The sequence below is a fragment of the Calliopsis andreniformis genome, chromosome 5, assembly GCF_051401765.1.
Source record: "Calliopsis andreniformis isolate RMS-2024a chromosome 5, iyCalAndr_principal, whole genome shotgun sequence".
Taxonomy (NCBI): Eukaryota; Metazoa; Arthropoda; class Insecta; order Hymenoptera; family Andrenidae; genus Calliopsis; species Calliopsis andreniformis.
In genome coordinates this window covers 459,500-483,576 of record NC_135066.1, presented here as the reverse complement: position 1 = coordinate 483,576, position 24,077 = coordinate 459,500, and the positions used below count along the sequence as shown (strand labels likewise).

The following is a 24,077-nucleotide window of genomic DNA, read 5'->3' as shown; positions in this document are numbered from 1 at the left end:
TATCGCTCTAACTTACTGAAATAAAAAGTAATCAAAATTGTTGATAATATGTACTTTTTACACTGCCATTAGTTAAGTATCAAAATTGAGGAATAAAAAAATAAAAACAAGACAACGGCTTTTCTTCTCCCAAATCTAAGAGAAGAAATCTGTGAGCCACCCTTATTGTTGGGTGCAGAATTGTTTTTTACAGACGATACTGAAGAGACCAAAGTTTCCCGTCAGAACAACTGACGTTTTCAGAACAATGGCTACGGGAAGAAAATGGAAACTTGTCACTGGAGCGAGATCCATCTCTCAGCAAAAACTGTAAAACTTTAGATCCATAAACAAGTCGTATTTTTCTGGAACTTTATGAGATTTTTTCTCCGTTCATTGATGCAATGAACCACAAGCTAATGGGCAAAAAATATCCACATCTGCGAATCTTAATCTAATATAAATCAGGGAAATTATTGGATTGTTTCACCAATAATATTGAAACGCAAGTTTCAAGAATAAAAGAAATGCTTTGTATTGAATATTACACTCGTAGATAAACTATCTCGAGAGATTTCTTAAGTGAATAGATTTTTTAGAATTATTTTGAACCGGTTTCATAACGAAAGAATTGAACTTTCTTATTCCGATATGTTATATAAACGTACATAAAAGTCTAGCTATAATAACAGAGAACAATAACACAGATACGATCAGTCCTGATGCTCCACCACACTGTTCGATTTCGTGTTCCAGGGGATGCTCCGTGAAACAACCCTCCAGTCGTCTCCTTTTCAGATCGTTCAACGGAATTTTGTGACATGGTGCGTTTTCCGATCCGTTCGTGTATTCCAATGGCGATATAATTACAGGTGTGATTTCTAATCTCTTATAACAGGTGGGATACATCGCGTCCACGACGACTAACAAAAGATTCGTGTGTGGCACCTGTTAATCAACCATTTCAGAGTTCATTTTTCTTTGTTACATTTTGGTAAGAATGTAAGATGAGAACTACTGACCCTACGAGCATGGAATGGCCTTGAACAATAATCTGGATGGTCCGTAATACCGTTGCCAGCGATAGTGTAATTCATCATGTAGAGAGTCCTCTTCTGATCACAGGAATAGTAGTACTTGTAATGTCGAGGTGGTGGCGGAGGGTCGGGGGCGTCCTCGTCGAAGTGAACTTTGGCGAAGCTAATTGGCAAGTTCACGAACTGGGTCGTGAACCACGTAACACGCAGCAGAAACCAGAGCAACAGTTTCCAAACGTACATCAGAGGGTCCACGAGAGTGCTGGCCGCATCCCCGATACGCTGGAATAGTTTGGTTCCTCTTCAAAGGATGTTTTCACTTCGGGGGGATAGCGATGGTTTTCATCAGAGTTTCCGATTTTGTTTGCCGAACGTTTTACCCGTACAAAGTTTGATAACCTTTTTTTGTCGGAACCGAGGTGTGAATTGAAAGCTCGGATTAAGAGAAATGTTAGGAAAAGAATGTTAATCTGGTGAATTAGTTAGTTTTACTTTTCTTTCATCGCTTTTACTTACAACTTCCTCGCACCAAGCTTGATAATCATAAATCTCTACTGGATTGTAAAGTCCTTGACCCACCATAGAGTGCATCACGGCACCCTCCTGCGTTCCCATGAACTGGCCTGTGTCATTATGCGCTTCCGATATCACCACGTAGCCGTTCTGATCGAGTAAGTAGCAATCTATCCATATGTGGGCGCAGTTCACAGTCCAGTTACTCGAAAGTGACGTTAATTCAATGAATCTGTTGTAAAAATGTCTCATGGGCATTTGAAAGCCGACCACTGCAGCTGGGGCTGTTTTTCCACCATCTTTTGGGAAGACTCCTATGGAGACTGTCACTATCGCGTCTGACCCTGCTTCCCAAGGTACTGGAATTATATCGCAATTAGTATCGTATGAACTCAATAAGCATTCTAGTATTTTTTTCGATTATTTTACCTGTGATAAATATACTGTTAGGGTCCTGATTATTCTGAAAAATGGCGCCCTTGTACCAGGGCTCGTTCACTGCCCTCCTATGAAGATCACCAAACATGATGCCATCATCTTCTTCAGGCAGTTTGTTCGTGCCTAAGTTGTGCCACCTGGTTAGGCCGCTTTGTGTAGCAACAAATCTCAAAAAGATTCCATACGTCTTAGCTAAATGTTGCGCTCGATCATCATTTAATACAAATGCGTTGTTGAAACTGGCATTTGTGGCTTTCGCATCGAAAACCAACAATTGCATCAGCTCTTTGTTACAGTAATAATTGTCGTGGGATAATGTTTGTCGACCACAATTAGGTTCATCATTTGTATCGTTATTCAAGGGATAGGCCTCGTACTGTTCTGCCCAACGCCAACTCGGTTTGTTGATCAGATTTAAAAAGTGTTTCAGCTCTTCTTCTGGACTATCGAATTCATGGCCCTCGAGGTAATGGTAGCGGCAGTAGACCCAACCAGGATGCACTCGCCAATTGTTACCAATGAAGAATTCGGAGATATTGACATTCATGTTTTGGTTTCTGCGGATTTCATCTCCTACCTTGCGGAGAAAACCATGAAAGAAGGAAAGAATAACTACATTACTAACGTATAATTTTTGGTATAATAAGAAACCTCAACTCTATCATGGACTATGTATTTTCAAGAATTAAGATACTCCAAGAATCTGGATCGACCCAAGACAAGTTTAGTCTAAGCTTTAGATTCTAAGGAATACCGCTTCTTCGACTTCTCCCCGTTAAGTTTGTACCCCTGAGGGAAGATGTTTACCACCCTCTCGGTCGGTTTACGCCTCGAAGTTTATGCACCATGCAATCTCGAGAACGCAACCCACCCGGCGGATTACCACTTTAGAGAGATACTGGAACGCGTGTGTACGCGCGATATCCTGAGCTGGGATTTACCTTGATCCAAGTTGTGCCATAGTCAGGTATGGCGACCGCGAGGCCGAATGGTGTTCCAGGGAGTGGCGCGTAGAAGTAGTCACGTCTCTCCAGCGTCACACGACGGTTATCGTCGTAATGCAATTTCACAGGGATGCCCTTCATACTTCCCTGTTGGTGGTCCACCAGCGCCGCACGTAGTTCCAACACCTCTGGTCCAGGGTTCCTACCGCAGAAAAGAAGAGATGAAGATACATCGGAGAAATGCAGTCGTAAGGTCACAAGGAATGAAGTAGTAGAGATGAAGGGAAGAAGAGATGAAGAAATATTGATGGGAGTAGAAATGAAGAAATGAAGAAATGAAAAATTACCTTGGTTCTCGACCATCGTCTAAAATTTCGACCTCCGTGAGGTCAATGCTGTTATAGTTGAGTTTGAGTTTGCCTTTGAAGACGGGTCTTAGGTCTGGGTGAAGTATGACGTAACCATTGTTCGAGACGATGAACGCGTACCCATTCACGCCGAGTTTATACGGCAACGTGAGTTTTCGGATGTCGTCAATTGGCACATCCGTGCCCGCTATGCCTAGTAAATTCGCTATTCTTGTCTGATTGTTACGAGTATTCCCCTTACGGTCGAATACAGGCGTGCTGACAGAAGTGAGGAGCCTATACTCCTGCCAGGCGGTTGTGTTCAGCATTGATGCGTCCTGTCGGACGTCTTCATCCTTGTGAAGCTGTTAAATATACGTTTAAAGGTCGATCAGCTATGAATTTTTAAAATGAAGATCATCGAAATATGATCATTTTCTTGGTTTAAAAATAAAATCGCTATCAAATATGAACTTACAAATAATATGAATAACAGTCATAATTTATTTAACGAAGAGTTATCTAAATGATCGAATTTAATACCCAATATATTTCATCTTAATATGAATATCCTACAATACCCATCTTTGTTTATAAAGACATCACTTCATGCAAGAACGAAAAAAAATGAAATTATCCGATTTATAAAAAATTTTTTTAACAATTAAAGAGCATTAGAGGGTAACTAAAGAGGAGGGAAAAAATAAAAATTTACGCTACGAAAATAGGGCTAGAGCAAAAGAAGAATAAAAAAGCAAACTAGATCTAAAAAATGTCTGGATGGTTTGCTTGCAGGATTCCAACTACATCAGTAACCAACTATATATATCAGGGAAGGTGGAGACTACAGGGACGGATCCAAAGCCACCAAGGGATGAATTGTTACTACTTTGCTAGGTATGAACCTGCTGTATGTAGATCTCGTCCTCATTTATTCGTATGCCCAGACGCTTCCCTTTCAGATGCTTCAGAAGTCGGGAACGTTGCTTCTCGTGCCGCATCACCAGCCACAGCCAAGTGGCGAGCGCGGGATTCTAATGGAATTCGATGGAGAATAGTATTCAGAGGAATAAGAGTACAGGAATCGAGGATTAACAACATCCAAACCTATGTTTCGCAAGACTTGTAATGGTATCGCGAGGATCTGTATTAGATCCAAGCGAAGATTAAAAAACTTTAAGAAGACACACGACAGATCTTAAATCATTCACGTTTTTATCTTATAATGGAAATTTCTGCTAATATTCGAGTCGCGTGATACATGTTGACGAATAGCTTTTTTATGCGCGATAGTTTTGTAAGCGACACTTATTTCTACAACACAAAAATATATTGCAAATTTTATACGAGCATGTTACGACGCAGCGTTTCATGACGTAACGTTTCGTGACATGATATCCTTATTGTGAACTCTGATTACGGATACAAATCCTTGAAGTAGGTTTAAAAAAAAGAATCAGATGCTGAAGTTTTGACAAGTTTTGCAAGTGGAATACGGAAACGAGGTATTGATATTCCAGGAATATCAGCTATGTATGGAATCTTTTTCCCGATAGGTAATTTAAATGTAGCAATTTATCTATGCAATGAAGAAAATATTATGTAGCGTGAAACAATGATTCTTAATTAATTCAGACTGTTTTCATCAATCGGTTAGCAAATAAATTATCTTACTGTGATGTCAGCATAAGCGTGGGTCCAGACGACAGGATGCACTGCATCTTGAAGAACCAAAGGACGCGCGACGACAGGTATATATTTTAGCACTTGTTCTCGCACTTCTTCTTGGGTGTGAACATGTGTGTAGTAGCCGCGATTTAGACAGGCCATCCATTGAATTTCACGAACCTTCGTCACCTCTTTCCCAAGGAGATATGTGAACACCCGCACAGGTATGTGAGTATTATTATCCTGCCAATTCCATGTCCTGAAAATCTGTGAACATAAAGCAGTATTTACATTAGCTATTCCATTTCGACTAAATCAGTGACTTCAAAGCATCTTTCCTCTTTCTGAACAGCACACGTAATCGTAATGCAACCGTAATTGTAGCGCTATCGTTGATGATATGGTTTCCAAGTGCTCCACGACGTGGTAAGGACACAGATAGTCTGAAATAGAGAACTAGAATTGATAAGAGAAAGGGAGAGAAAAATTGAAGGGGTGGTTAGGGGAGGCAGAAGGAGAGTAGAATCCTCGACAATTTGAGTGGAGCCTCATAAAAGTGAAGAGCTGCTCGTCGAGGATAGATCCAGAGGGTAGCGTGAATTCGAAGGAGAGCCATTTAATTCTGCGCGGCTTTGCAAGAGAGAATGTTGTTCTCGCAGCACCTGCTTGTGGTACGAGACAATAAATTTTATGGAAACAGTGGAGGTCCCGTGATCATCCTAAATGTTGAAGAAAGCTACGTAATAGCGAATAGCTGGCTGATGAAAATGAGAATTGCCGGTACGAATGGAATATAGGTCGCGTTAAACGATGGGGTGATTAATTGAAGTAGTTGAAGAAGTCTCTAGTGTGACGGAATTCGTTTGTGAATGATATAACTTGAACTTCTTTTTCATGTATACGTAATCTTCGAGAGGGGGGGGGGGGGGGGGGGGGGGGGATTAACCCTTTTATCTCGATTTGGAATGACAGCTTTCTACAAATTAAAGACAAGATTGTCAGGAATAGTAAGTACTTTACCTCCGTCAAATTTCCGGGAACGCCATCAGTGACGAGCATGATCAGCTGATTGCATGGCGTGTCTGCGCTACACCCACGCGTCTCTCGGTAATTCCTGAGGAGGTTGAAGGCCCTGGTGAACGCTTCAGTCAAATTGGCTAGACCTTCTGTCTTCACCGTCGTGATTGCGTTCTTGAATGTTTCTACGTTTTCTGGGGTGGCTTGGATCAGCATGTCTTTGAAGCATGGCACGACGTCGTAGGTCTCGTTCGTATAACTCAATACCGTCATGAAGTCGTTGTTCGATAAGGTATCCAAAATCGCATTCACTGTTGATCTAGCTGAACAAAAAATTATAGCAATCAGAAAGTCATCCTTTACACTAGAGCGGTCTTGAATTTAACTACGGAATAAGACAAATTCTATAATATTAAAATCACTAGCTCGACGACGTCCGACATGTTTATGAAGCGTCGCGTCGATGGAAAAGATCGAATTCTTTTGGTAATCGTCCAACAGTGAATCTGATATTACTAATATAGCCATGAGAATATCATGTTACACCTGAGAAGATGTACGCGTTGCAATTGCATTGACATACTATCCCCCTTAAACGATGCAAGTCTAACCTCAGACTCGCGGTGCACTCCAAGTATGCATTACATGGTTTGCACGAGACGACCGCGAGCCTATTCCATCTGCGAGTCTAACACAGCTTCCATAAATACACCGAATAGACTATCATAAGTTCCAAACTCTGCAAGTAAATCAACCCACGTAACCCACTGAAATAGAACTTTACCTATCAATTATAATGCTGAGTGTTTCTAGTTTATCTCTACCCATTGATTTCCTTGAAATGGAAGAGCAAGAAATACAAGGAGAAGAGTATCATTAGACTAGATCAAAAGTTTGATAATTTTATTCACCAATGGTCTTCCCCATCCCTGTCATGCTACCGCTAGTGTCCATCAGGATCACCATGTCCTTGCTACAAGTCGCAGCCTCGATAAACCAGCTGCGTACGCGGCAATCGTAGATATCAGCCGGTTTTTCTTCTTCCTCATCTTGCTCAATATCTTTTTCTTCTTTGCTATTTTTTGCTTCTTCAATGTCCGTGGCATTAGCTGAATTTTCAGTCTCCTCATCTACCTTGCTTTCTTCTGGCTTCTTCTCTTCATCTTCTCCGACCATATTATTCTCCGTGACATCTGTCCTCCATTGCATGGCAGGATATTGTCTCAACATCCCGGTGACAGAACCGAAATACTGCCAAGATAGAGCTGGGTCCGACTCGTAGTTCTGACGAAATACTTTGTCAAGGATCTCAGTCTTCTTGATGTCCTCCACCACCGCTGGTGTCATATCGTAGACATTCGTTGGTATGTGAACTGATGAGAAACTTGTATTCACTGGTATGTTGTAGAAATGAGAGTCTGGTGTCAGCTTTATTTTCCTGAAAATAATTTTAACGATCATTTTTTTAGTTCCTTAAGAATAAATTAAGTACACATTCATAAGCTCTTAGAAAACTTAGAAATTTCTAAACTCTCTAAACTGATGATTAGTCAACCCTCAAGCGATTGCCTTTAACATTTCCAACACAAGGCTCCTCAGATGAAGATGGAACGCCGAACCCAATTGGCAGGTCGATCGCTCTCCCCCGAATCAATGCCAAAGACATTCGAATCATCTCAACTTAATTTTTCCCAACGTTGGAAGTGTAAGAATACGCACATCTTGCAATCGTCTCCCAAGAAATCATTACTTCCTTTAGAAGAAAAAAGGCGTGCTCGCCAGAGGGTTAATTGAAGCGTTCAAGGCAATAAGGACATAAGTCATATTTGAACAAAAATCGAGATATCTATATAAAAAAACTCTAAAAAAATTATGAAAATTAGCAACACTGTGCTAAATAAAAGTTTTTATTGTCTCAAACGATTCAATTTGTCTGTCGCAATAAGGCTTTTTTATAAACCTGTAAACATTAACGTTTTTCTTCATATTTTCCGGGAGTTTCGGTTTCTTCTCTTTGACCACAGGGCTGTATTTTCCAGATACGTAGGTGAAATTACCGTCCTCCTCGTTTTCCCAGCTCTCTGCGTGTTGCTCAGCCAGTATCCGTATACAGGTCACCGCATCCATCTTTCTCCTCAACATCCTGCCGACGTTCTCGCTGATTATGCTCACCAATTCTTCCCCGGACTTGTCCTCTACCCGCGTGTTCATCGCTTTGTATTTCTGCAATTCATCGAGGGTACACCGTTACAGGGGCCTCGTCTCGTCGTCGACCCGGATTCCAAAGGTTTTTCTTTATGTTACGACAGAACAAACGCGTTATTAATTTCTTGCACCGAAACCGCGCTGCTTTTTCCTACCGAATGCGAATCTCTGTTCCCTCCTATATTGTACTTCGAATGAAAGACGATGGAACGAGTACAACTCATTACACTGGTCACAAAAATAAAAGGTTCGATTGTTGTTAGAAGAACTTTTGCAAAAGTTCTCCAGAGTTCTCGAAATATTGAATATTCTTAAAATTTAAATATTACATTATTTTCAATTCTAATCTTCGTGACTATTTCAATTAAAAATAGTTAAATTTAGGACATCTAATAGGAATGATAGGTTATTGTACTACAAATCTTGGAATGCAGCTATTAATAACGACACCCACGCAGTATATCATGGTAACTATGTTGAATATATTGCAGCTATGTTAAAAAATCGTTCAGCTGGAACGACCCAACTTAGCAATACTATCAGGAAAATTCAGCAAATTTGGTTCTAGGTGCTGAAAAGAAATGTCAATAATAACTTATAGTGCAAACAACGAGATATTTCGCAATCAGTACTCGTGGTACATACCCTTATTGCGAGATATCTCATAGTTGACAGCGAATGGGTTAACTCTTGTAAGAATAGTTATTGGTATGTCTATTAAATAAACTGTTTCTATAAATTTCTAGTGTGCAACAATTTCAACACCAATTATTCTCACACAATGGGATTGCGATACATCTACCAGTTTTCCACTTATAATAAAGAAAAAGGTACAAAAAATAAACTCCCATCGTGTATGCAAAGTGAAATCCAAGTGTGGTTTTGGAAACGTGAAATATGAGAAGTGCTCTGAGTGCAGACGCAGCAGAATGTTTTATATTTGAGTTATAGCTATTATAGCATAAGAATTAAAAACTTATTTACATCTTCAGGCGAAAACTTTGAAAACACTGGAGGACACTCATGTCGTTTAAAAAAAGAAAGCTCAACAAGTGAACCGATGATGTAGACACAATTGCGAATATGACACAGGCGGCATCTGTGCATGGGAGCTTTAAAGCTCCATTCATCTCTCAAGCGTGGATCACACACGATTTTAATTCACGTGAGACGATCTTAATTCGACTTATCATGCACACGCGACTGCAGTTGCATGGTTAAATAACCTCGAGATATTATTTGGTCCACGATCACGAATAGAAAGATTATAGTATCAAGAATACCTCAATCTCAATTATCGTCAGAGCAGTCTCTGGTGATTTATCGTAGGTTGATACATAGAGCCTTTATCGCTTTCTTTCTCCCTTTTTGCTCTTTTCTTTATCTACACCCATTTTTCTATTCTTTTTATCGAGGTTTTTGTAATCTCTGGTGTCAACTTTTCCTGCTTCGTTCTTTTTACTACTTGCTGCTCTCTCTCTCTCTCTCTCTCTCTCTCTCTCTCTCTCTCTCTCTCTCTCTCTCTCTCTCTCTCTCTCTCTCTCTCTCTCTCTCTCTCTTCTCTCGTTAAGTGACGATAATCATGTACGAGGGCGTAACAAAAATAGTCCCAGCGATTAGTCGATAGTAATGGAGGGATCAATCAAAGAGAGAAAGAGGAGAACAGGGGCCACGCGATCGCGAATGTAGGAACACGTACCCATGAGAATTAAACTTACGCTTAATAGTTCGTCTGGTCGCGACACCTTCTCTGCAAGCTCCCACAATTCCGCTCCCAAGGTCTCTGCCCATCGTGACACTCTGCAACAAATGATATTAATTACAATTAAGAAGATCCCATAACAGAGACTCGTTGCAATTATTGACTATCAAGAGCGTAGAAACATGATCTAGGCTAAAAGTACTCGGTTAACTAAATTGACTAAGGAAAATGAAAAAATGCACCTTTCGCCAGAAGATAAACAAATACAATATCTGTTTATTAATTGTTTATTTGAATAGTACATGGGACCCACCGATCAAACATTCTAGTACTAACTAAATATGAGCACGTATACGAATAATTGACTAACCATTTTTTAATACTAGATCAAGATTTCTAATGCTGTCATTTTTAGTGAACAGAAAGGAGGAAAATTATAAATGGTGAGGTCCAATGCTCTGATCTTAACACTACTTTAGTGTACCGGGAAAAAGGTCTGAAATAAGGTAAATGTCCGCCAATACCCGAACTCCTGAGATATCAAATGTCTCAGTAAGTGAACACCTCAAAAATACATGTCTTGATATTTGAATTATAACGTCTTAAAAACTAAGTACACTATTTCTTGGTTTTAAATACCCTAGAATTGAAGCTTAAAATGAAATAAAATTAGCGTTAGTGTCCAAATACCAAGATATAGTCGGCTCCTAGAACATTTACCTTACTCTGAAGAAACTTATTTCGATCATTTTAATTGAACATACTTCTGACACTTCTAATTCGAGTTTTCTAGACTTGATCTCAGTTCTGAGGTGCTTCAATGTACTCACATGGGCGCGTCCCTGGCGAAGCAACCGGTGCAGAGGAAGCACACGACAAGAACAGCTGAGACGCAATTGACTCTAAATCTCATCGCTCGAAATTTGCGTTTACCTCGTGCGCCCGTGGAAAAGTATCAGCTCATTTTCATCGAAAACTCGAAACCGGCCGCACGTTCGCGTCTACTTTAGCGTTCCGAAGCTCCTTCGCTCGAGATGTCTCGATTATTTTTGGTACAAGAACCGTCACGACGTCTCGTAAAACGACGAACTATGAAACTCAGCTCCACTCCTGTGAACCCGTGTATTTATAAAATTCTGCTTCTCTGGTTGGACCACGCTCATGTCCCCTACACGCCGTTTATGTGTTACACCCTTAAATCAATGCACGTGATACGCAGTTTTTTTTTTTTACCAAGAAACGTCGAAAAATATTTATATTTATTTGAAATAAAAAAGGTCAAGCATCAATCAGTAACAGCTGCTTAAATTTCCCAATAAATGTGGGAAACAAGTAACGCTGAAAAAGTTCCTTTGAGACTCAAGAATGTGTACGGATCTCAGGCTGTAATCTGAATCGAATAAAATGCATTACAGACAGTATCTGAGAATATGTATAAACTGCTTAGAAGACGTGTGTACGGAAGTAATATGAGACCTCTGCAACTCTGGAGAAAAACCACATGCCTTGCTTAAGTTGCAGTCTCGCCTGAACTCCACATATCAACATATTCCACTAAAAGATTGAGATGCCTTTTAAGACAATTTTTTCTAGTTCAACCTCTCGTTTGTTGTTACATCGTTCACAAACACTTTTAATCATATGTGTGATTACATTATACAAATCGTATAATTGTACAATCTGTCAGGTATGTCGAAGAGCTTTGAATAACTAGCTTTAATGTGTAAATAAGAGGTTCAAAGAATCGTCCACTTATAATTAATGAATGGAGCAACGCGTGATGTTACGCGTCAATGAGACTTTGCGTCGATTTCTACGAGTCCACGTGCTTCCTCTAAGAAAAATTACACGGTCGATGGCGTGCCTCCGTGCAATTATCGCACAATAAAAATAACAAGTCTACTATCGTGACGACAAAGTTTGCCGACGTGTTCTATGAGAACGGTATTGTCCTCTTTTATTAATTGATTTCTGTGTAGGGTTTCGTAGCAAAGCCTATCAACACCTTGTTAACCCTTAAAGTCAAAAATTTCTAGAGGTGCAAAAAAATACAAAAGCTTGTTAATATTAACTCAACAATTATGAGAATTCAGTTTTTTCGCGATCGATACAGCGTCAGAAAGTCTATGCTTATGCTAATTTAAAGGTACCTCTGTTGTTTCTTAATTGGTCCTAAATGATTAATTTCCGGTCTGAAACTTGATATTTTCATACTCCTTTATTATCGAATGAAGGAGTTAATTGTCGCGTGGCGTAGCGTATTGAATTTGTCCAGTGAAATTCGATACGCAGTGGATATTAATTATTTCTAACTTTACAGCGATAAACTTCAGGTTTTGAATAGATTGATATTCACGAGTGTACATTGCTATGGCTGTCAACGGGAACTTAGACAGTTTATTTGTAATCATTTAAAAAAAGAAATTACATGTCGAGTTTACATGTTATGAATGGTTAGTCTTTACAAGTTCTATAAGTAATTATTTTCTAATGATAATATTTTTCCATCAAGATGAACACATTTTAATCATCTCACAGAATGGATCTTTAGAACTTCGGTGAACACGCGCATCAGGAGGGTTCATCATTTAACAAAGCCAAAGTCACCGACCAGTCAGAAAACAGTGATTTAACGCACTTTTTCCTAATCGGACAAAAACTACCACGCAATGACTCTAAGACGATCACGCTTTAGCTTTTTACATACAACATGCACGTAAGATAAATCGAATATGCATTAGCTTGTGAAACGTGCAGAATATTGCATAATAGATACCCTTTTTACAGAAAAAGAGCAGTTAAAAATGGACTCGATTCGTTCCATCAGAATCTAATTTTGTTAATTAATTTCATCTACTTTTGAATTTTTGAATCTTACAAACACGAACCTACTGCCTCCAGGGATCTAATTAATCAGAGGGTTTTAACCGAAGTAGAATTCGAGACGAAAGGAGGAAGTTGGGAGCGATTCCCAGCAGGCAGTCGTACGTGAAAAGGAGGAGACCGCGTTGCCAATCATTATCAGAACGTGTCGAAAAGGTGGCTTGCCGACGAAACATACATAGAGTGGTGTGGAATACGGTGGGGAACAGCTGGTGCATAGGGATTGATATTGATTTGAAGCACGCGGACGCCGGTTGCCGGGCAGTCACGGGCCAAGCTCACGTCGAATAGGAGGCAAGGCTCAAATGCCTCCCGAGTCCGAGGAAATCGAGGATCGCACCGTGCCGGAGACGATCTCTTGTATCAATGGCAGGATCAAGGATCCTTTGCGATTCGTGGCTTCTACCTCGATATGCGGTGTGTGCAAACATTTTTCACACAAATATCTCACTTTTCCTATCATTTCTAACTAGACGGTGCGGATAGTTTCGTAGAATGAGAGAACTCCGCTTATCAACCGGAGTCGGGTTCCTCGCCGCAAATACACGTGATAATGTGTCTTGGGTGTCAAAGTTTCTTAGAATTTTCGGGTACTTTAGGTGGGAGTATGTGGCTAATATTTCATCGTTTCTGAGTGGGGGAAATATTGATGTTTCCTCAGTCTTTTAGGGACTCCTTTCTATGTCACGGGTTGTTACGGGAATTCTATTCGAGTGCCGCTCTTAGCGAATTGTCCTTTGCATAATTATGGTTTTTCTAGTGATCAAATGAAGAATGTCATTTTCTTCAAACATTTCTCTTGTTTTCATCCATACAGGCAAAAAAGAATTCCTTTTATTTTGCGGGAAGGCAGAAAAAGGTGACTGGTACGTGTAACTGGTAGTTACATATGCCTTCTGTGTATCGTGCGAAGTGTTTCTCGGTGTTTCTTCCTTTGTATTTTATGGGTATAGTGACTGCCAATATTGCACAATGCAGCATCATTGCAAAAACTATGGAATACTTATCTGTCTTACACTGTTTACCCAATCTTTGCAATAGTTTACGTTATGATCAATGTTTACAATTTGAGAATCGTCTTTGGTTATTGTGTACATTTCATTCAATTCGAAGCTTTTGTCCTCTATGTTTCTGCGAATATAATATTAACATTGATCAAATCTATATTGAAATTTAGATCCTTGTGAATAGATATCGTTAGTGTTCCGACATGTTCCGACACATGGACTTAAAGTACTGAAACATCGTCTGTTCCGTTAGGGTATACTGGTCGCTCGGTTCTTCAGGGGCTGTTTAAATGGATAGTCAGACAAAGGGTGGAGGGAGGAAAAGGGTAATGCACTGGATTGATTTCAGTCATCGTATAGGGTTTTGACCAGGCTGATCAAGGAGACTGGTCAGTAGCGGGTTAGGCGTTCTATCGTGCAGCCAGATCGTGAACTTATGCCACCTAAGATCGACAGGATCGACGGGTAGATTGGTCATCTCGCAGCCCTGAAGCGAAGGTTCCTCTAGATCTTTTTGGATAACGCGGTTTGTGCTGTGTTTACTGCTTTCACTACTCCATTTCTTCTTCCAAATTCTATTTTTCTATTTTTCTGGTATTTTTTATACTGAACAAGTGTTATATATACTTGACAATGTAGTGATTCTTAATTTTTTATTTCCAATTAATATAAGCTATTTTTATATAAAACCTTAGAAAACGACGAGATACTGTTGTATCACAAAAAGGAAGACTACTATAATCTCATATTAGTCACTATATATTGATAAGAATGGTTTAACAATGTATTGACTTGATAAGGAAAAGTACATGTCAAGTATATCGCACATTTATTAGAACTAACAGATTGAATGTCTACTCCCCGAATTTGGAAGAAAAAATCGAAATTTGCCTTAACTTTATAATTTCAACAAATCATCCGTAAGTACTTAATACTTTATACTGCATAAGAGAATTAAAATAATGATTTTCAAAGTTCATTCTAGTTGCGTTTAAACGGCGATGTTCTTCCAACATGGGAGACGAAAAACTGCTTTTCTTAGCAAGATTATTCGCGTGGGTGTTACGAATTGATATAAATTTACCGCTAGATTCAGTTACCGTCGAGTTGAAATTTTGTGTTCTTTACGCCACTGGCTATTTTTTTATGCTTCCTCTTTTCGGTACAGCCGCACGTTCGACTATACATGAGAAATTCCTCCTGTAGACATGTAGAGTTAGGGATGGGGACGCTACCTGTACTCACGCGACCTAATCGGTAACGATGGAAGATTATAATAAATTAACGAGTAATTGTTCTTGGCCGATTGACCGTGCCGCCGCGACCTCAACGCCTGAGGCTGTAGCGCTGTCCGTGCGAACCTCAGCACCCCGGGCCAACAGGGTTAATTAGTTCAAACTGGTCTCTATCTGCAGAGAATGCGATCAAAGATTTCACAAGGAGCTATCGCTCTCAATCGTGCTTCGAACAAGTACCTGTATTTTTGCTTCCTTCTGTTCTTTTAGAAAATAGTCTACAATTTGTAGTACTGCTGTCTATACTTTATACAGTGTTTTATGAACATGCTAGTTTCTTTGGTCTCATTCGAAATGTGAATAACAGTACGGACAACAAAGACTACTTTTCTCGAAATCACTTTTAGTTTCAAGGAATACAGCAACGATTTTAGTTAGTCAATTTTTGTGCAGAGAAAAGCAATAACAATCGTATGATCAAATTCAGATATTAACTCGGAAAGTCTCAGATCTCTTGCATCAATCGTATTCAGCGGAAATTATATTCAGTTTCTAGAAATGTTTACATAGAGATAAATTTACAGGAAGTGGGAGAATTTTGAATTGGAATGTTTATTTTCACGAGTTCTATGTGATTTTAAGTTTCATATCTTATCGCGGATTTCAATGTAAACTCAAACTTATAATCTGCTTTTAAGTAAAAAAATAATCAATACTTTTTCAACTAACTTTCGTAAAAGTCGTAAAAAGTTTTCACTCGAAATGGAAATTCAAACATTTGGTTAAAGTTCACAGAAGAAAAGGAAAAACAAAAACGAATATTTGAAGAAGCGCTATTTTTCGCGCTTAATGTATAAAGTCGACTAAATTCAAGATGGCTGCGGCCACGGTAGTCGTATAATCGCGATGTAAAGGTTAGGTTTCCGTTCCCGACAGCGGCGGTATTATTTCACTTATCGGGCTTCTGACAGACATCCCCAGGCACAAGATGGTGTTAACGTCATACAGGAGTTTCTCGATTCCGAAACGATTTCTCTTTCTACTGATACAATGCTCGTCATGTAAGTCTACAGAGTAAGACTATTTCCTGAAATCGGCGATTCTACTTTTTCTCGTGTACCACCTCCTGTCATCCATCTAAGACGACGTCATAGCAACGCAATGCTTTCTACATACATAAGGAAGTTTTCATTTCCTGAGAAATATCCCAATGACAGATCTAAATTACTCGACGATTTTTGACGATCCCGATCACAGAACTCCGGGCGGGAAATCCGCCGGAAATAGTGAAACACGCATGTGTACTAAACTACAGCGTCATTGGCAAATTCGAATCCCTGTTATTAGAGGATAATTAGCTCTCTTCGAAACAACCGACATTGTTAACGTAGCATCATGTCAAATCACATCTCAATGAGAAGTCTCGTAACAATTCATTGTCAGTGTACTAGTCTTCGATAGAGAAACAGTGTGTAATTCGTCTACATACCTTAGTATAATTGTAAAACTCTGCTTTGAAAGTTTTTGGGTGTGTTACGGTATTCCCTGTTACTGATATACAATGATTCACTGTTGATATCAAAGAAATTTGAACCATAGCAATTGCTTCTGTTGCAGGTCGTCGAGCGATGATTAATAAATTATGGTGTCAGGAGGTGGCAAGGAAGTGGTTCTACAAAAAGAAGGAACCGCCACATGCACGACTATTCTCTGAACCGAAATGCCAGAAACATGTAGCCATTTGGTACCTGCTTTATCGTTGGCTGATCTTCGCAGCCTGGACGATCATCACCGTGTGTTCGATCTTCGAGTTTGGTAGCTATAACTCCATAGGCATGTACGACAAATGGCCGATTTATTTGACCAACTGGGATCTAATGCTCGGGCTAAGTCAAGCTTTACTTGGTGGTCTTCTCGCATCGAGAAGATGGAAATCGCAAAAAGTATCAGAGTTCGAGCCTTCTGCCATGGTGTTGGGGATGACGGAAAGAGTTTATTGGTTTCTTTATGTCGTAACGACCAATACCGCGCTCTGCGTCACGATATCCTACTGGTGCAGCATTTACGACCCAAAAATTCATTATTTGGATCCTCTGAACTTCATGCTACATCTTTGCAACAGTATTCTAATGATCATAGACTTTTGCGTGACCAGTATCCCGTTTAGATTAAGAAACTTTTGGTGGTGTTTAACTATAGTGTTTTTCTATGTTATTTTCTCGTTAATATATTATTTAGCTGGTGGCCTAGACAAGAACGGTTACCATTATATATATAAAATTCTCGATTGGAAGAAACCGATGCAAAGTTCAATAGTATGCGTATGCGAGGCTATCTTTATATCTATATTATATTCCATAGTATGTCTTTTAGAAAATGTTAAAGATCGGGTCTATCTTAATATTAATAGAAAATTCGAGGAATCATACGGCGAAACGCAGAATTCTGTTACGCAGAATTCTGTTACGCAGAAACGCGCGGATATCGTTTGAAAATTAAGGATAATAGGTAATTTTTCTATTGTATAGAGATTTAAGACGAATTATTTGTATATTTGGTCATAGCACTAATTTGTAGTGTCAAGTATTACTATATTCTTAAGCAATTTCACTTCTTTTTTCTTTTTTTATTGAATATTTGTAAAAAAGGCCTACTCGTGACACAAAAACAAGGATAGTTCCTTATTTTATGCTCATTCAATGAAATGCATCACACGACGATAGAATTGTAACTTTGTAATACAATTTAGTCGTTGTTGATTTTCACGCATTTTTATTGCTATTCAGTATATGCGTCCCAACGCAGTGCGCACGTGTGCTGGAGTGATTTAATTTTATTTATTCCAATTTAAATATGAATGAGTATTCCTCAAACTGTATTATGAAAATAAATATAAAACCCATTACATTTAACATTATTAAATTGCAAAAATTGTACTGCTTAATACACATGTATTTCATTATACCAAAGTTTGAGGAACTATAAATGAATGAACACCATACGTTACACAAATCAAAAAGTGACTTTTATGATCAAAGTAACTGGAAGTATTGGGCAATTAATTTAGAAAACATTGTTAGTGTGAAAAGCTGCATAACATGATATGCAAAGAATGTTCCTGACGTATGCACACATACACTTTTATAGAGACAAATATAGTGAATTCGAATTTTTATAGTTGCATTTTTTATTCATTTACAAAAACATTCCAAATTTGCAGAGTAATTTTTGATCACGTTATTGAAATTTTTATAAAACATATAATAGTGTATGAATGTGCATTACTACCAAACTATTTATGTTTTACAAAAGATGTAATCTTTTGTTTATAGATGTAGAGAAAAATGTTTATATATATTTTTTGTTTGTTGTATATACAAGAATTCAGGAGTATTATATACATTAGAAGAAGAATGGATGAGGTTTTTGGAAAAATAGCAACGATTTATTAATAAAATAACGATTTGAAGCAATTATGGACTGCAGTATAAATGAATATAAGGCTAAAACAAGCCTTTGATCACAGACCATATTAAAACTTATCCTATGTTAAAAAATAACAATGATCAGTTTTCACCCACTTCCAAGTACAGTCGTCACTTATTCAAGTCCCCGAGGATTTATAGTACTTTCAGGGGGTACTGAATCAAGTAATAGTACCTGATATTCCGTTCCAACTACGTCATCTTGATAATACATGGAAGGTAATTCCTCTGTGAGCAATAAACCTTCTTGCAAATCACTTGCACCCAGAACTACATCAGATGCTCCAACAACAGAATCTAATACAGCACCGTTAGCTTTTAATTTCCATACATCGGAAAACGTTAAATCAGTCCGTGCCGAACCTTGATCTTTTCTTATATGTTGATCAGGCAATTGGCGGTGCGTCGCACTATGCGAAGCCGTTTCCGAAGTTTTCAGTATATTATTGAGAGGTGGTGGTTCTGGTTCGGGTAGAGAGCGATCTGTTTCTGAAGAAGTGCTAAGAATAACAGCATCGCATGGTGCTACCATTATCATTTGCTCTGTAGTCTCAGACATTGTAGGTGTCGTATATAAAATGTAGTCCATGTTACAAACTGAAGTCTCTGTCACTCTTATGGAAGATTTATCACAATCTTCAACAGGAGTACCATGTATCTTTAACATGTGTGCTCTTAACGTGGCTTTAGTAGTATAAGAACGCGTACAAGTTTCTACCGGGCAATGATATAAAGTCTTAGATTGATCTTGCGAAGGAATCATTTCACTTTTAATTTGATTTTCATTATTGTTTATGAGATTTGTATCGATGAGTTCGGGTTTCTCCATCTTAGGTGTATTTAAACAAACTGTATTGATATTCAGTTCTATTGACCTCCTCTTTGATTTCACAACCGGATTTACCCTGGAACATGGCGTTTCTCTCATTTTACTACGTTTTTGACCATTAATAGTATCCCGTGGATCTGTTTCCATATTCTCCTTAATTTGATGCTTTTTTATATGAACATATAAACTACTTTTCGCAGAAAACTTTGCATTACATATAAAACACTGAAAGTATCTTCCTTCCTTATGCGTTAACCTATGTTCCTTGAGATGCTCTGATCTCATAAACGCTTTCCCGCAGGAAGGAACATCGCACACAAACTTACGTTCGTTAGTGTGCTTCTTTTGATGTCTTTTCAATTTACTAGAAGACGAGAAAGCCCACTGGCAGCCTTGAAATGTACAAAGGTAGGGCTTGCAACCGGTATGCGAACGTATGTGTGCTTTTAGTCTACACGGCTTATCAAATATTTTTCCGCAGCCTGGCCACGAACATTTTACATCTACTTCCTTATAACTATGACATCTTTGATGCGAAGTCAAAGCATTACTACTATAGTATCTTTTCCCACATCCTTCATGCTTACAAACATATGGAGCGTGACTCTGGTCATGGGATTTCATATGGAGCTCTAGAGCTCTTTTCGTTTGAAACTTTTCTTGGCAGTCTGGTACTTGACACAATATCCTATTTGGGCGACTATGCAATTTTGCATGACTCCATAAATTATAAATTGTAGTAAATCGGCGATTACAGCCCTCTACTTCGCAAACGTAGTCTTTACGTTTCAGGTGCGTCTCTTTATGCCGTTTGAGCTTGAATTCTGAATAAAATGCCCAAGCACATCCTTCGAAGTCGCACTGAAATATAAACAGGTATAAATAAGTAAATGTATTATAAGTTTGACTTAGAATCTACAGAGAAAAAGGTGAAAATATTTGTAACGTATGTACCTTAAAGGGTCTTACACCATAATGAGCCAATAAATGGCCTTTTAAAGCATAAAGCTTACTAAATTGTCTACTGCAATCGTCTCGTGGACAAACCCATATCTTCCCATGTTCATTAATCGATATCGGTTGTAAATTATCGTCTGTAATACCTAATTCTTCTAAAGCATTAGATATTATCACTTCATGATTATTTGGATTCTCAGTATTCTGCTCTATTACATCACTCCATGCTGTCGATGTCTCTATTTTTGGTAATTTTGGAAAGTTTCCTGTAGCTTCAATGAGCTCAGAAGTTTTCCCTTGGTAAATTTGTTCCTCTGTACCAGTATTTATAACAATTTGCGTCATATTTGAAATTTTATCTGTAGATATTGCTACAACTGCCATTACACCATCTTCTGTATCTACTACATCTTCCCCAGAAATCTTGATTTCATTGTCTAGTTTTTTGTTCAATGTCCCTGATAGCTTTCTCCGCTTTTTAATAATCCTTGGCTCCAACTTAACTTTCGCTGTAGTCTTTAATTTCTCTATTATAACGTTCTCGTAGTTACTCTCAGACACCTTAGTAGTTGGCAACTCTTGTATCACATTTTCAGAATCAATATCCTGTATATATAAATTGGCAGCAGCCTCCGGTGAATGACAATTCTTTGGCTGCTGAACATCCTCTACCTTTTCATTCTCAATATCGTGTAACTCACTGACCACCTCAGCAGACTGACCATGCAACGACTCCTGATCTTCAACGATCATAGTCTTCCTCAGTAACGAAGCCTGCTCCACATCTGTACAAATCCCTTCGACGTCCCTATGAGGGACACTTAGAGTAGGTTGAGCACTGGTCGATGGCAGAATTTCACCGGCAACCATCATGTCATCGGGTGACAACGCTAATGGATCCAAATGATCCAACTGGAACTCGGGCAATATAAAGCCATCCTTCTCGGTCTGCAGCTCCTGAAGTAAGGGGTCGTAACCTAGGTTAAGTTTTTTGTCGGACAGATCGATATCGATCGACAGACCGTCAGGGTCCTTTTCCAGAAAAGCGTGCTGGAGTTCCTCGCCCAGGTACCGGTCGACGCCCTCCTCGACGCCCTCCTCGACGCCCTCCTCGACGCCCTCCTCGACTCCAGACTTGATCGCGTCGAGATCCATGCTCGACACGGACTCCGTGCGCGTCTTTAACCATTTCTCGATGTCGACTACTGCCTCGACATCGGCGGCTTTACCGATCGCGTCAACGCACGGTTCGTTCGCACCGTTCGCGCCGTTCGCGGGGACCCCGCGGTTCGTCACCTGGCCACAGTCAACCCAGACGGTCGCTGGATAACGCACAGTCGTTTTGTCTTCGTCGCTCCTCGCTTTATGTTTTCCTTTTTTACTCGCCTCTTCTCTTTTCTCTGCGTCCGGCGTTCCAGCCAACAGGCACGATGATTCTGTGTAACCTATCGTCGGTCCAGCCACGACGCTGACCTCGCCGTGCGACCAGCCGCGAGCTGAACACAAACCGCGTCGATTGCGGAAGATTCGCGGGATTTGTTTTGACTTGCAAGCGGAGGGAGTTCCTTTACGAGACATTTGACTGCCCCGTAGCCAACTGTGTAGGGGTCCACACACAACAACAACGCCGCCATCGAAGGAAACCGTCTAGATTACTATTACTCTAGATCTCCCACGGCCGGTCTACCTTTTTGTCAATCGAACGAATTTCGCACGGCCAGATGTCGCCACCAGCTTCTCTCGCATTCCCGCAACTTTTCAATTTCGCAGTATTGTATTTAAGAAACAGCGGACTACATGTTACCATTATCTACAGAACAGACTTATCAGCTTGCTTCTGATCAGCCCATTTTAGTCAAGATCAGTAGTGAATGAAAGATAGGCTGCTAATCCACGGACTCGCTTTTTTATTATACAATAGAAAAGTCTGTTAGAAAATTATGGTGCTATGCAATGAAGAGTATCCTTTTGTTGAATAAGTATCTTGAGTTGTTCTATCCGAGAGCGTTTTTCAGTCTGTAACTCGAAATCGCTGAGATCGTTCATCTGGAACATAGGTTCTGCAGCTTCCTCAGCGCATTTCGAATTACTGATCGCTTTAGCTTGTTCAGCGATTGAGGGAATTCTGTAGTTGAAGAGACCGAAATCCGTGCTGAATGGTCTCGGAACATCTTGTGGTCGAATTCCTTTTCGACAACTGAACGCATTTCTCTTTTTCTCTAGCGGTCTCATTTCTTCATATGGAAGTCTATACGAACTTGTCGGATCCGTACATTTGCCACATTGATTCATGCGCTGATTTGCGATTATACTGTCAGCCGACATCTAATTTCAACAATATTATAATTTCAGATTAATAAGAAAATTAAATTACTACTCCTAATTTATTTCTCGAAATTCCCTGACTTCATGTAATAGAAAGTTAATCAAAGATAGGTTCTGCAGCTCACCCTTCCCACTGAACCCTCGGTCATCATCTTGAATAACACTGCTTTGGGCACCTTAAACGCAGGGGGTGGTTTTGGTTGCGGTTCCATACAAGACCGCTTGTACTGTTTTAGTGGTTCTGTGTACAGAAACACATCCCCATCTGTTTTTTTGTATCTTGGATTACACAATCTAGGGTCTTTTACCCTCAACTTTTCTCTCTGTCGATGGGCTACTCGACACGTGCTAGGGTCTGGCCAAGACCTTTTCGGATCTGGTCCAAAAATCTGCTCCCACCAAGTCAACTTTTCTTCGACTGGTTTTTCCTGTTCCCGTATACAGTTACTGGGCTTTTCTTTCATTTCCACGGAGTCTTTTTGGAAATTTTGCAGCTTCTTTTTCGGTTTTTTTATAGGCTTTTCATAACCTTCTTCGAGACACTTGGACGGACAGCCCCTACATGGTTCTACTGGCAGTGGCGGTGGGGGTGGTTCTCCACAGTTGCCACTGCCAGGTTGGAGGGGAGACTGTTAAATAATAGTTTGACATTACTTTCGACAATAATTGCTTTTAATGATAAGAAAGTCTACGCTATGGTGTAATTTATGATTTTCCCTGATACACGATAATCATTTTAAAGGTAGAATTTTGTGGGTGTTAGTGGAGGATAATACCTTCGGTGAAAATAGACGGGAAATTTGGAACCTAGACCGAAAAGAAGCCATAGAGGAAGTGTTTTTGGACGAGAATCGTCCGTAGATCTTGCCTTTGATGTTACATTAGAAATTTACTATTCTAAATGGGGGTTAAACAAATAAGCGTCGTCTCCCTTGTCAAGACTCACGAATATGCATAGTTAGTGACATGAATTTTTCCAGCAAAAGGTTGAAAAAAGAATTTGATGATAATTTATCATGACGGAAGGATGAAGTTTCGCGACAAATGATGTCGTTGCAGACACTAGCGGAATTACGGATTACTCGGATTTACCCGAGCTGCCGCTAATGCCGCGATTCGGTTCCCTTTGATCGCAGAACGTTTCCGGTGCAACCCTGTACCCTGTGCAAACCGTCGAACGACCTCTGCTGAACCGCCCCTGTTAATTTGCAGGGAACACCCGGAATTACTGATACCCGTCTCTGCAAACGAGACGAGAGGAAGCTGGAAACGCGTCGATGTAGTCGATATCACGCGCATTCCACCTGCGGATGCACACCTACTGTGCGATGTTGGAAAGCAGAGGGTGAAGGGGAGAGAACGAGAGGGGGATCGGCGCAACGGTGCAAGAAATATATTCGTAAGCGTGGGAGAGAGAAAACAAGAGAGTTTTAAGCGTTTGCTAGTGTACAAATGGATTCGATTTATCTGAATAATAAGATTGCTTGAGACTTACAATGTCTCAAT

At 39.7% G+C, this 24,077-nt stretch overlaps 3 protein-coding genes across 6 annotated transcripts; 1 reads left to right on the top strand and 2 right to left on the bottom strand.

Moving 5' to 3' along the window:
- Positions 1-489: 489 nt before the first annotated feature.
- Ca-ma2d (Ca[2+] channel Muscle-specific alpha2/delta subunit) lies at positions 490-10,848 on the bottom strand. 4 transcript variants are annotated; one of them, XM_076377765.1, is made up of 13 exons: positions 10,681-10,845; positions 9,867-9,948; positions 7,904-8,166; positions 6,855-7,381; positions 5,947-6,266; positions 4,933-5,193; positions 4,164-4,292; positions 3,259-3,623; positions 2,909-3,113; positions 1,959-2,544; positions 1,533-1,888; positions 1,002-1,298; positions 490-927 (listed from the first exon to the last, which is right to left on the bottom strand). In XM_076377765.1, exons 1-13 carry the CDS (start codon positions 10,761-10,763, stop codon positions 634-636), a joined length of 3,768 nt encoding a protein of 1,255 aa, XP_076233880.1. In that variant the 5' UTR covers positions 10,764-10,845; the 3' UTR covers positions 490-633. The 4 variants fall into 4 exon arrangements, with proteins under 4 accessions (XP_076233880.1, XP_076233882.1, XP_076233881.1 ...); XM_076377767.1 differs by lacking the exon at positions 4,164-4,292 and having other exon boundaries at positions 1,596-1,888; positions 10,681-10,847; XM_076377766.1 differs by lacking the exon at positions 4,164-4,292.
- A 2,095-nt stretch (positions 10,849-12,943) lies between these two features.
- Positions 12,944-17,539, top strand: LOC143179152 (protein rolling stone). The gene is made up of 3 exons (XM_076378216.1): positions 12,944-13,150; positions 16,593-17,461; positions 17,504-17,539. Exons 1-3 carry the CDS (start codon positions 13,039-13,041, stop codon positions 17,537-17,539), a joined length of 1,017 nt encoding a protein of 338 aa, XP_076234331.1. The 5' UTR covers positions 12,944-13,038.
- A 911-nt stretch (positions 17,540-18,450) lies between these two features.
- Positions 18,451-21,839, bottom strand: LOC143179370 (uncharacterized). Its single transcript, XM_076378571.1, has 2 exons — positions 20,244-21,839; positions 18,451-20,150 (listed from the first exon to the last, which is right to left on the bottom strand). The coding sequence occupies exons 1-2, from the start codon at positions 21,822-21,824 to the stop codon at positions 18,576-18,578; spliced, it is 3,156 nt and encodes a 1,051-aa protein (XP_076234686.1). The 5' UTR covers positions 21,825-21,839; the 3' UTR covers positions 18,451-18,575.
- Between the last annotated feature and the right edge of the window lie 2,238 nt (positions 21,840-24,077).